This window comes from Cetorhinus maximus, chromosome 8 (genome assembly GCF_964194155.1).
Source record: "Cetorhinus maximus chromosome 8, sCetMax3.hap1.1, whole genome shotgun sequence".
Lineage (NCBI taxonomy): Eukaryota > Metazoa > Chordata > Chondrichthyes > Lamniformes > Cetorhinidae > Cetorhinus > Cetorhinus maximus.
This window is the reverse complement of record NC_135886.1, coordinates 42,527,373-42,540,296: the sequence shown is the minus strand read 5'-3', so window position 1 is coordinate 42,540,296 and position 12,924 is coordinate 42,527,373. Positions and strand designations below refer to the sequence as shown.

Genomic DNA, 12,924 nt, shown 5'->3' with positions numbered 1-12,924 from the left:
CCATGTGTTGAACTGCTCAATCTTCCTATTCTTCAGCTCACTGGCATATGGAACTGGGAGTAATAGTGAGATTAATGCTGTTAAGGTGCTGCTTTTTAATTCCCTTCCTAACTCCCTAAAATCTGCTTTCAGGACCTTATCCCTTTTCTTACATCATTGGTCCCAATGTGGATCATGACCTCTGGCTGTTCACCCTCCTCAAAAGAATGTCCTGCAGCCACTCTGACATCCTTGACCCTGGCACGAGGGAGGCAACATACTATCCTGGAGTCATGTCTATGGCCTCAAAAGCCTGTCTGCTCCCCTAACAATGGACTCTTGCACTCTTCCTCCTCCCCTCCTGTGTAGCTGAGCCACCTGTGGTACCACAAACTTGGCTGTTGCTACAGTCCTCTGAGGAACTATCTTGCTCACCAATATCCAAAATAGGAAGGCGGCTAGAGAGCGAGATAGCCTCAGGAGATTCCTACGTTTTTTGTCTTAGATACTTTGCCTGTCACCCATTCTCCCTCTGCCTGTGTACAACTTAGGTGCGGTGTGACCACCTCTTTAAACATGCTATCCAGATAATCCTCAGCCTTGCAGATGCACCAGTGACTCTAGCCACTGCTCGAGATCCACAACCCGGAGGTCAAATTTCTGCAGCTGATTACATTTCCTGCAGATGTAGTCATCAAGGGCACTATGTGCCTGCGTGACTTCCCACATCCCGCAGGATGCACATTGCACTTGGCCAAGCTGTACTGACATATCTTAAACTTTATATAAAGTGTTTACTACAGTATGGCATAATATGATAACTCACCTGTCTCTCACCAATCATCTCCCCTGCACCAAGTTTGAAAAGGCCAATACTTATGAACCAATCAACTTACAGGACGCATGTGACCTCACTTTCAGATTTTATCTGTAAACTCCTAGCTGTCTCTCTCTGCAGCTTTAAGGTCTCGGACCTCTCTAGTTATTTACGAGTTACTGATTAACCTACTCCTCCTGGTGAACCAAAGTGGAAATCAAGTGCTGGAGGCTGAAAAAGAGTAGAAAAAAGTAGCACCTCCTCCCCCACACTTCCTACCCCACCTTCTCTTCCCCCCCCTTCTCTTTCCCCCCCCCCTTCCTCGCCCCCTTTCTCCCCCCCTTCCTCCTCTCCCCTCCCTCTTTCTCCCCCTCCCCCCTCCCTTCTCCCCTCCTCCCCTCTCCCTTCTCCCTCCCTCTCCTCCCTTCCCCTCCCTCTCCTCCCTCCCTCTCCCCACCCCTCCTCACCTTCCCCACCCCCCATATCTGTAAATCAGTCATCTGAAGTTTTGTTATGGTTTTACTTTGACCTTATCCAGGATAGGACTTTTCATCCCTATTTGTGTTCTAGGACATGATACTGTGCAGTTCATTGCATCTTTGCTGTTGAATATTGCTCTGTGTACTATGGTTTCAAATGTGTGAGAAGCATTAGGAGCTCTTATCCCTGCTTTTTCTGTGAAATGAAAGGCCTACTTAAACAAGAACTTCCCACTGATTAGAGATAATTCACCTGGATTCATTTATCAAGATCTAAGTAGCAGTGTGTAAAAACACTGTAATTCAGATTACAGAAAGAGGGTGCAATCAGAGGCTAGTATAAATTTAATGGTGCTATTGGTAGTTTGTCTTTTTTAGGTCAGAACAAATTTAAGGTGCAAGTGCTTTTCAATGATGTATACTTCATGAAGTATAATGCATTATAGCTTGGCCAATGCCCTTTTAGAGAATGCACCAATTATTTTATACCACAATCCAATCTCAAGTTCAAATGCATCATTCTTGGGGAGGGACCAAAATCTCTGTTCTTATGTAGGTAGGGTATATTTTTCATTAATGTCATCATTTTTACTTTGTTACTTGTGCTGGAATAGCTATTCTTAGCTGAGAGAACAGTCGAAGAGCTGCATTTCGTTTCAGAGTCATAAGGTTAGGGAGGGATAAAAGTTAGCCAGGGTTCTTGCTCCAGATCTTTATCTAGGAAAGCTGAGGTACTCAGGAATAGGCTAAAAATGTACGTTCCTATTGTCAGATCCATATCATTTGAATTTAATCGTAGGTAAAATTAATACAAATGAAGCTATTTTAATCTTTTGGAATCTTTCATTGCTAAGATGCTAAATGCTATATGATAAATGGTTAAGATTTATCATGGTGGTTTGTTGTTGAAAGCACAGCTGTCACAAAGAAGAACACTAATACTAAATCGCTAATATCATCCCCAAGGTTGAATCTTCTATTTATTCAAATACTGTTTCCAAGGGTTTATATGTTTCATTATCACTGACCTTATTGTCAGCAATTTACTGAATTTTATTTCTAAAGGGAAAGATTAAAAAGATTTGTTTTATATTGTGCTGACTTTTAAAAAAAAATGTCACTTTACATTTTTCCCATTTTCACACAACTTGCAAGAACTGTTATGATTGCTGGAAGTTTCAAACCGTGGTTAAGGTTTCAACTTTCTTTTCCCTCTTCTTCCCCTGGGAAATTTACACTTCACTGAACAAAACCGCACCAAGTTTATTTGAAGTTAGACTTGCAAATGTTGTAAGATTTCAGATTGTAATCCATACAGATCTATTTGATTGTACCAGGAATAATTAGTAAAGATTAGTAAAAAGGTTTAGCTGCAGTAAGTGGTTTTGTAAGATAAAAAATACATTTTTATGCTATTGTTCTGTAATTTACAGTATATGAAATATGACTGTTCACTGACGTGGCTCTTCAGGGAAAGTTGATATTTTTCTGGGAGATTTTTGGCAGTTGCCTTTCTAGCTGAGAAATGGAGCATGGCTGTTTGAAATCGCTCAGTTCATCTACAGTAAGGTCAAATTTCTGAAGGTTCCAAGAAGAACTCTGAATTTAGGATTGATTTACTACCTTATGACCAACACATGAGAAGGATGAGAACAGGAATGCAAGTCATTCCATTATTTGGGACAACCATAGACCATATTTTGCAGTCAAGTGTTTGGATATTCCGGCCGTTGTGTTAAATTACAAATCTATGTTCTAAACATTTGACTGTGAAAGAAATTGCAATTTCTTGCAATTTGGGTATAAAGTCCCAACCATAATACCATTTTGACTATTTATGTAGTTAAAAGTTATTAATCTCTTAATCAGATTTCCTTTTAGACCATGGCATAACACAGCTGTGAATGCACAATACAACAATTCACCATTTCAGCTAAATATTGAGATGTCCATCAACTGTGATGTAGTTGTATACTGCGTACATAAAATGTGTCACTTGTAAATTAAAAGGGGATTTAACTAATATTGTAGAATAAAGTTTTGTCACATATGTTGTTGCATGAGCAACTTTTTAAAAAATTCGTTACAACCTGGACGTTGACATAGTAATGACAGTGAAACCATCTGTGTTGGTCATCATTGCTCCTCTGAAATTGACTGCAAATTCTGGAGTCCACACATCCAGAGTTAAATACAGAAGTCCGGAAGTTTCTGCCAATGATTCTCTGGTGTACGCTGCCCCATTCCCCAAAATGCAACCAATGAAAAATCATTGAACTGATGAAAACTTCCACGCTATTAGACTTGCTGTAAAAACACTTAGAAAATGTTGCACTTTGTTGAGTGAGTTGTAACTGGGTTTTTAATGGCATATTTTCATAGTTACCGCTAAACAGCCTTATTTGTGGTTGGAAATGTTTCCATCTTTCCATAGATGGGAATTGTTAAGCTTCTTTTCTTGCTAGTTGCAAGTCATCCATGTTTCACAGCCATACATCAAGGTGGTAAGAAAATAGATCTTATAAACCATCAGCTTGCTTCTAAGGGTCAGCTTGATGATACTCCATGTGTGTTTTGTGAGTCTGCCAAAGGTGGTAGCTGCTTTCCACATGCATGTATCAGGTTCTGCATCAAAAGACAGATTGTCTGTCACCGTGGCCCCAAGATAGCAGAATTTTCTAACCACTTCCATCGGGGTGTTATTTAGTGTGGTCAGGGGCTGAAATGTAACGTGTCCCAAGACCATGGTTTTCTTGACTCTTATAGTCAGAGAGAACAGGTTACAGCCAAGGGTGAGATAGCCCATGAGACTTTGTAACTGAGTTTCCTTGTGGATGACTAACGCAGTATCATCAGTGTAGAGGAATTCTCTGATTAGGACGAGGTGTGTTTTTGTCTTCACTTTCAGTCTTGATAGATTGCAGAGCTTGCTGTCTGACATAGTATGCAAGTAGACTCCTTTCATATCTGCAGGGAAGGCAAAAGTCAGGAGCATGGAGAAGAAGTTGCCAAGCAGAGTGGGGACTAGGACACAGCCCTGTTTCACTCCATTCTTCACCCTGAAACTGTCGGAAGTAGAGCCATCAAACTGTACAGTGCAGTGCATGTTGTCATAAAAGCCACAGATGAGACTGTGGAGCTTTGGTGGACAGCCAATCTTCACCACAATTTTGTAGAGCCCTGCTCTTTGATGGTGATGTTGAATGCCTTAGTGAGATCCATTCAAATAAGGTAAAGAATCATACCCTGTTCCCTACAATTCTCTTGCAGCTGCCGTATGGAGGAGATCATGTCCACACTAGATCTGCCGGCACGGAAACTGCACCGTGTTCCCAGGTACACTTGGTCTGAATGTAGATGTAGCCCTTTAAGTAGGACTCTAGCAAAGGCTTTCCCTGTGATGATATGGAGTAAGATGCCCCTGTTTTGTTGTTGCAGTCTCCTCTGTTGCCTTTTTTGTATGAAATGATGATTTTTGCCTCCTGCATGTTCTGTGAAAGTGAAGCCCACTTTCCACCAGAGAAGAAGGAAAAGGAAATAAAGGTATGGCAATAGATGGGACTTAGCATTTTGAGCAGTGAGCTGGGATTCCATCCTTGCTGGGGGCCTTTCGATTGGCTTTGCAGCCTATGGCCTTCTTGAGCTCAAGAGGTGAGGGCTCGTCACCTAAATCAGCCATGACAGGAAACTGCAGGAAAGCGTCAAGCACAGATTGGGAGATGTCCATCTCACAGGAGTGCTGCTCACAGTAATGTTCAGACGAGCGGGACATTTGTCGACTTATGTTGCTGAATATTTCACCATCTGCCGACTTCACAGGGGCAACTTCAGTGATGGTAAGATCAAAAGCCTTCTTGATCCCTTCATACATAGCTCGTAGATTTCTATTGTCACAGGTAGTTTGAATTTCTTGACATAAGTTGATCCAGTATTTATTTGCGCAGTAACTCCCTATCTTTTGCACGGCTGTCATGGCCACTTCCAGGTCGTGCAGTGTTTTAGCTGCTGAGCTTATGTTGTGCATCATGTAGGCTTTGTGTTTTGCATCAATGACAGATGTCATCTCGGCCGAGTGGACCTCAAACCAGTCCTTGTTGTAGGTTATGCTGCTTCATAGATGGTTGAGCTTAGTTACTTGATCGATACCAACATTGGCGCTTTCTGGGTAAACCTTTGGTGGGGAGCAGTCATTCTAGCAACAGTGCATAATGTGGCAGCCTCAGAAACCAGGGATTTGACATGGAGTTGCAGAAAGATGAACATATTTTTGAGAGGTGACAGCACGTTCAAGGACTTAGAAGAGGAAATTGAGTATAGTGACATCTTATATTTTTAATTAAGTTTTTTTTGTTTTGATTACCTGCAATAATTTAAAACTGATGTCATTGATACTGGTCACAGAGCCCCATTACATACTCACTCATGCATGAGCTGTCTGACAGTAATAAAGGTGCAGAATTGTATGATATGATGCTGTATGCTCGTGTCCTACTTATTGAGTTTAAGTCTGTGGTCTGTACACTGCAAAATTAGCTTAATTATTTCCAGCAAAATGGACTGAAATAGTCCTAGAAAGGAAATTGGCAGTGTGATGCTAAAATCTTAAATAAGAACAAAAATGCTGGAAAAACTCAGCTAAAATCTTTTAACTGGCTACTTGAACTGTTTAATGTACCCTTCATTCAGTATCTAACCACTGATATATTCCATGCATCTATAAAAATGCAAAAATACAGAATATGCATGTTAGGTAAAATAAAAAAAAGACTAAAGCCCCATGGCCATAGACCAATAGGGTAGTAAGTAGTTCTAATGCGGTGAACATTTATCATCTGTCCTTGGAAAAGGTTGTAGGATAACCTGGTGGTGCCGTTAATCATAGGGTGAAATGTGCTTCATAAACCATAAATGTCAAACCGTGTTGATAAATCAATACTAGATTTAAAGAGATAGCATCCTTTATTCAACACAGTACCTGGATAGTGATTGAATTGACATAATTATCTTTTAGTAAATTTATGCAGTTTCCTTAAATTTCACTAAAGCTTTCAACGACCAGTAATCTTTGATTTGACTCTTTGCTCAGCTTCTTTTATTTGACTAGGTTTATATACAGAGAAGCAAAAATAAGGTTTTATTTTCATTATTCAATCATAGTTTTAAAGTTTCATGACCGCACAATGCCTGTTCCTCTTAAAACCACATTAACAAAAAGTTGGACTTCAGAGACCTTGCTATACAAGTATGTATATCTGTTTTTGAAATTCAATAAAATTGAATTGAATATGCTTTTTATTTTTTTCCTGTCTTTTTAAGTCTTTGTTTTATGCTTATATAGTAAATACTGTTAATTAATGGAAACAAGCATATGGTGGAGCATGATGGAGCTGAATTGCCATCAGTAAAAAGTCATCTTTGTCAAACTTTACTTGAGTGTTCACTTCAACTGTTTGTGTTTATTTAGCTCTCTCACTGGATTCAAAGGTATTACTTTTGCAATTGGTTGCAGCCCATAAACAGTTATGACTAAAGTGTAATCGATTGCGAAACATGGGCGTGGATCAACTACACTAAATCTCTTAAAGTGTATTATGCGGATTTTCTCTTGGTTTGATCAGTGCAGAATTGGAATATATTGATCAAGTGAATATGGTATCACTTAGCTGTCCATGCATTTTTCTGGCATGCGTACAAAATAGGTTGAAAAGTAAGACAGTAGAGAAGCAGTAGCGGACATTTAAAGAGATATTTCATAACTCTCAACAAAGATATATTCCAATGCAAAAGATGGACGCTACAAGAAGGATGTATCATCCATAGCTAACTAAGGAAGTTAAGGATGGTATCAAATTGAAAGAAAATATGTACCATGCTGCAAAGATTAGTAGCCCAGTATTTATTCTGGGTAGCCCAGAAGATTGGGAAAATTTTAGAAACCAGCAAAAGATGACTAAAAAAAAAAGAGGGAGAAATTGGAATATGAGAAAAAAACTAGCAAGAAATGTAAAAATAGACTGCAATAGCTTCTACAAGTATATAAAAAGGAAGAGAGTAGCTAAAGTGAACATTGGTCCCCTAGTGGGTGATTCTGGGGAATTCGCAGTAGAAGACACAGAAAGCATCCCAAGAATAGTAGAAAATCAAGAGTCAAAAGGGAGGCAGGAACTTAAACAATGATATAATAAATGCAAAATACTGTGGATGCTGGAGATCTGAAACAAAATGTAAAAGTGCTGGACAACCTCAGCGGGTCTGGCAGCATCTGTGGAGAAAGAAACAGAGTTAATGTTTCAAGCCCAATATGACTCTTTTTAAACAACCATGATTGCTTGAGAAAAAGTATGAGGAAAATTATTGGGACTAAAGGCTGACAAGTCCCCTGGACCTAATGGCCTGAATCCTAGGGTCTTAAAAGAAGTGGTTGCAGAGCTAGTGATGCATTTGCTGTAATCTTCCAAAATTCCATTGATTTTGGAAAGGTTCCAGCAGTTTGGAAAACCACAAATGTAACAGCACTATTAAAGAAAGGAGGGAGACAGAAAGCAGAATACAATAGGCCAGATGGTCTAACACCTGTCTTTGGGAAAATGCTAGAATCCACCATTAAGTAGGTAGTAGCAGGACATTTAGAAAATCATACTACAGCCAGGCAGAGCCAATATGGTTTTGTGAAAAGGAAATAGTGTTTGACAAATTTATTAGAGGTCTTTGAGGGTGTAACAAGCAGGGTGGATAAAGGGGAACCAGTAGGTGTAGTATACTTGGATTTCCAAAGGCAGACGATAAGGTGCCACATAAATGGTTACTGCACAAGATAAAAGCTCATGGCTTTGGAGGTGATATATTAGCATGGATAGAGGTTTGGCTAACTAACAGGAAACAGAATTGGGATATACTTTATTGTGGCCAAATTTGCTGCTGATATAAAGATAGGTAGGAAAGCAAGTTGTGAGGACAATATAAAAAATCTGCAAAGGGATATAGATAGGTTAAGTGAGTGGGCAAAAAATTGGCAGATGGAGTATACTATGGGAAAATGTGAGGTTGTCCACTTTGTTGGGAAGAATGGGCTGAATTATTTAAATGGAAAGACACTGGAATGCTGCAGCACAGAGGGATGTGAATGGCCTTGGACATGAATCACAAAACATTAGCATGCAGGTACAGCAAGTAATTAGGAAGGCAGATGGAATGTTGGCTTTTATTGCAAGGGGGATGGAGGATAAAAGTAGGGAAGTCTTGCCACAGCTGTACAGGACATTGATGAGACCGCACCTGGAGGATGGCGAACAGTATAGGTCTCTCCTTACTTAAGGGGGGATATACCTGTGTTAGAAGCAGTTCAGAGAAGATTCACTAGGCTGATTTCTGAATGAAGGAGTTGTCTTATTAGGAAAGGTTGAGCAGGTTGGGCCTATACTCATTGGAGTTTAGAAGAATGAGAGGTGATCTTATTGAAACATAAAAGATTCTGAGGAGGCTCGACAGGATAGATGCGTGGAGGATGTTTCCTCTCATGGGGGAATCTAGAACTAGGGGGCACAGTTTCAAAATAAGGGGTCTACTATTTAAGATGGAGTTGGGAAGAATTTCTTCTTTAGGAAGGTCGTGAATCTTTGGAATTCTCTACCCCAGAGAGCATTGAAAGGCTGTGTCATTGAATATATTCAAGGACAAGTTATACAGGTTTTTAGACAGGGGAGTCTAGGGTTATGGGGATCAGGCAGGAAAGTGGAATTAATGCCATAATCAGATCAGCCATGATCTTACTGAATGACAGAGCAGGCTCGATGACCTACTCCTGCTCCTATTTCTTATGATCTTATGAATGCTATTTCACCACTTCACCCCATATGAAGCAGATATTCCAGATAAGCTAGGTGCTTTGCTATCCTGGATATAGAAATGAGTTACATGGACCACCCATAAGTATAATTAGAACTGTTTTTTTAAGGAGTTTGTTTCAATCAAGTTTTTTGGTTCCATGGGCTGTGGCACTGTTGTGTTTTGGTTTGATCCTCCAAATTCTAGGAGTCCCACTACATTTGGTTTCTGGAGGAAGAATAGTGTGATACCTTGCAATTGAGTTTGCACCAGAGGAGGATTGTACTGTCAGCCTACAAATTGCATTTATAGGCAGAGGCAATTTAACTGGACTTCTTTAAAGAACAGTATCTGTCATGGACTAAAGCTGCATTTATGTTGCTGTTATTGCATGATCATTGGCAAGTAAGGTTCAGAGGGCATAGAACTCTTTGGCTTCACCTTCTTCCAATCCAGCATCAACATTGGGAAAGATGTTGCTCTCATGATAACAATCCGGCTACTGATGCTCTCCATTATTTAGATGTAAATAATTACCCAGCTAGGGTAGTGCACCTTAGTGCAGGGTTGGGTAAGGGATTTGATGGACAAAATATGGTAATCCAGTTATCAGAGGACAGATTTAAGGCAAATGAGAGAAGAACCAGAGGCAAGTTGAGGAAAGTTGTTTTTGTGCAGCAAGTGCAATGACCTGAAATAAACTCCCAGAAATGATGGTGAAAGCAGATTCAATAATAATTTTCAAAAGTGAGTTGGATGAATACTTGAAGAGGAATAGTTTGAAGAAATTTTGGAAAGTGTTTCAAAGAGCTGGCACATGCACAATGAGCAAATGGTGTCCTTCTGTGCTGTATCATTCTATGATTCTATGATTTCATCTTTCTTAGCAAGAGGAGAGTGGCACACTGCCCAATGTTAACACATTGCTGCAGTTTCTAAAGCAGGGACATCCTTAAAGGCAACTAGTAGGTTTCACATTCTTCCTCTGATACAATCGCTTGTTTCTCCTCACCAGTGCTCTTTGAGTCACCCGGTACTACCTCACTACCTTCATCTTCCAGATTTCTGTAGGGATGCTGCTGCTTGCAGGCTGTAGTAGCGTTGGCTGAGCCACCTGTTGGATAGGCCAGGTATGATGAACTGAATGGTCTTTCCCTTTTTTTAATGTTTGCATGTGGTAATGATGGTGACACTCCTAAGAATTTTCAGAGTTGTTATTTTAAAGTAAAAATCAAAATAGTACTGTAGATATCATAGCTCTGTCCCAAAGGCCTTAACCTAAATGCACAGTCTTCACAAAAGTTGGGTTTCAAATGAGCAACGTTTTCTCAGTACCAAAGAAATGAATGTGGCGCTTATTACTGGAACATATGTCACTTTCCAAGCAATGGTTAATAGATGTATTAAAGTCCATTAATGCTGTGGATGCATAATTTATTAACAATGTTCACTCTAAAATAAGGGAGCCTAAATAATAAAGGATAAATGAAGGGTTTTTTTTGCTTTATTCACACATGAACAAAAACAATTGTTATGATGCCTGCAGATAAATTATAACATGAGGATGATGAAAAATTTGGTTCTGCCTGTTGATTGATGAAGTAAATCAAAATTTAACATCCGTATAAATTTAACAACATAATACTATGTTCAAAAAATTTTCAAATCAATGTCATTTAAATTCCTGACACAGCTGCAGCTGGTTCTTCTTGAAGCCACATGGGTGACATTTTTTGATGACAATGGATTTTTTCATTCTTGTACAGCCTTGTATTGCTGTTTCAGCTGTAATTTGCAGTAAAGGTTTTATTGCTGGCTTAAATAATTGGTCAGTTTAGGATATTTAAATATTCATCAGATGCTTGCCATAATTTACAGCTGCTATGAGCTCCACTGCGCACTCTATAAACCTTAATCCACAGTAGAAAATCAGTTGTTCAGTGGGTCATATTACCTGTGAAAGATGCAAACTCTTTTATACATCAGTACTCTTTAAGTGATCTGCGAATTTCATTTGAAATGATAAAAACAAAAAGCTAAAAGCTACTGCGGATGCTGGAAATCCAAAACAAAAACAGAATTACCTGGAAAAACTCAGCAGGTCTGGCAGCATCGGCGGAGAACGTTAACTGATTTCTTCTCCGCCGATGCTGCCAGACCTGCTGAGTTTTTCCAGGTAATTCTGTTTTTGTTTTTCATTTGAAATGTATGTTTGAAGTTTTCAAACTCTCTGATAGCATTTTCATCCTTTAGGTTACACTTGAAAGATCTATGTAGCATGCTATAATCTTCTAATACAGTCTTACACAATTTTGCAAGGTTCTTTACTTTCCTGTTTTAAATTAGAGGACAGAATGTATGGCAAAATAGGATGAGCTAGAGGGATGTAGGAGGAAATATGCTTAACTATGACTCTACTCCCACTTCACATTACTGTGCATCAGCAACAGCAGGGGACTTGTCATTGAGACTTGTTCATTTAAAATTGTGACAAATTCACCAAGAATATATCCACAATTCTTGAAAATAGATTTTGAGTGTGACCTGACCTCCAGGTGACAATATTGATTAAACACTGTAATTGGTCAAAGTTGAAGGCTACATAACTTTATAAGAATAGCACCACACAAGATTAATCTGTTGCTCAAATGTTAGTTTGTGTGTCCATTTAAGGTCACAAGGTCTAATGACTGTAAATAAGCATATTTTAAGATTAGTTAGATGCCAGTCCTCATTGGGCACATCCAAAAATCATTCTGAGAATGACTTCCTTGCAGACTGGCAGAAGTAGGCAGTGATTGACTTTTTTTCCCCTAAAGATTTATTGGCATCTGTGGCTTTAAGCTGAGACAGCTGTTTATGTTTTATGTAAATATATCAGTACCTATATAGGTACTATCAATAATCCTTATGTGATGGCAGGTATTTTGTACCAACAAGTTTTGTTGCATCATTTCCCCAGGATGACCGGCGTGAGTCGAGATTAACACTTCGGCCACCAAGTTTAGCAACACCATATGCTCCTGTTCAAAATTGGCAGCACCAACCAGAGAAACTTATCTTTGAATCTTGTGGCTATGAAGCTAATGTGAGTATGCAGTTCTAGAATTAGCAATTTACTTTGTTCAGTGCTATACTCAATAAACAAAATGTTTAACATGTTTTGTCTGACAAATGATGTACTCATTTCAGCCTTTAATACTCCTCAAATGGCATTGACACCTATCTGAAGCACTATAAGCTCCAAAGTGCATGGAGTACAATGAATGAAGAAGCTTGAGTCAAGTACCCACTGGGTATTGTTGTTACTGTTCCCATTAACCCCACCATATTCCTTACTGGCTAGCCTATTAGCAAAGTGACTTTGCAGCCTAAAATAAGTAGCATGCATAATTTCTTGTGAATAGTCACATTACAAACATAATTGTCATCAAAACCTTTTTATTTTACTGAAGTGTAGGTCAGCATTTCTGCCTCTAGTTCAACATTCTTTTCTTATGCACAAAGTTATGTAGTCCCTCTCAGTTTACTTGTTGTCGATCTTGTGTAACTTGTAATTCAGAGGACTAAAACTATTTCTCCAGAAACACCTAGTACTTCAGTAACACTGCTTCTGAGTTTCTGGAGTCTAAGGTATGCTGTGATCTTTAGCCACTATCCTAGACTGTCTCTTCAGTCTGCTACTAGGAACTTTACTTGGCAAAGTAGTCTTACAAAGTCACATCATGAGGACAGTTGCTGTTGGAGACTTAAGGTTGGCAGTTGCTTGGCTTTTCTTCAAGTGTAGCTTTATGTCTATAAATTTTGAAAGGCATGTGACTTCCT

At 39.2% G+C, this 12,924-nt stretch overlaps 1 protein-coding gene across 1 annotated transcript in view; it reads left to right on the top strand.

Moving 5' to 3' along the window:
* Positions 1-12,924, top strand: part of anks1ab (ankyrin repeat and sterile alpha motif domain containing 1Ab) — a 436,373-nt gene that overhangs the window by 412,324 nt on the left and 11,125 nt on the right. Inside the window, exon 19 of the mRNA XM_078547799.1 lies at positions 12,062-12,187. Within this exon, the coding sequence (XP_078403925.1) occupies positions 12,062-12,187 (126 nt within the window). The remainder of the gene's footprint in view (positions 1-12,061; positions 12,188-12,924) is intronic.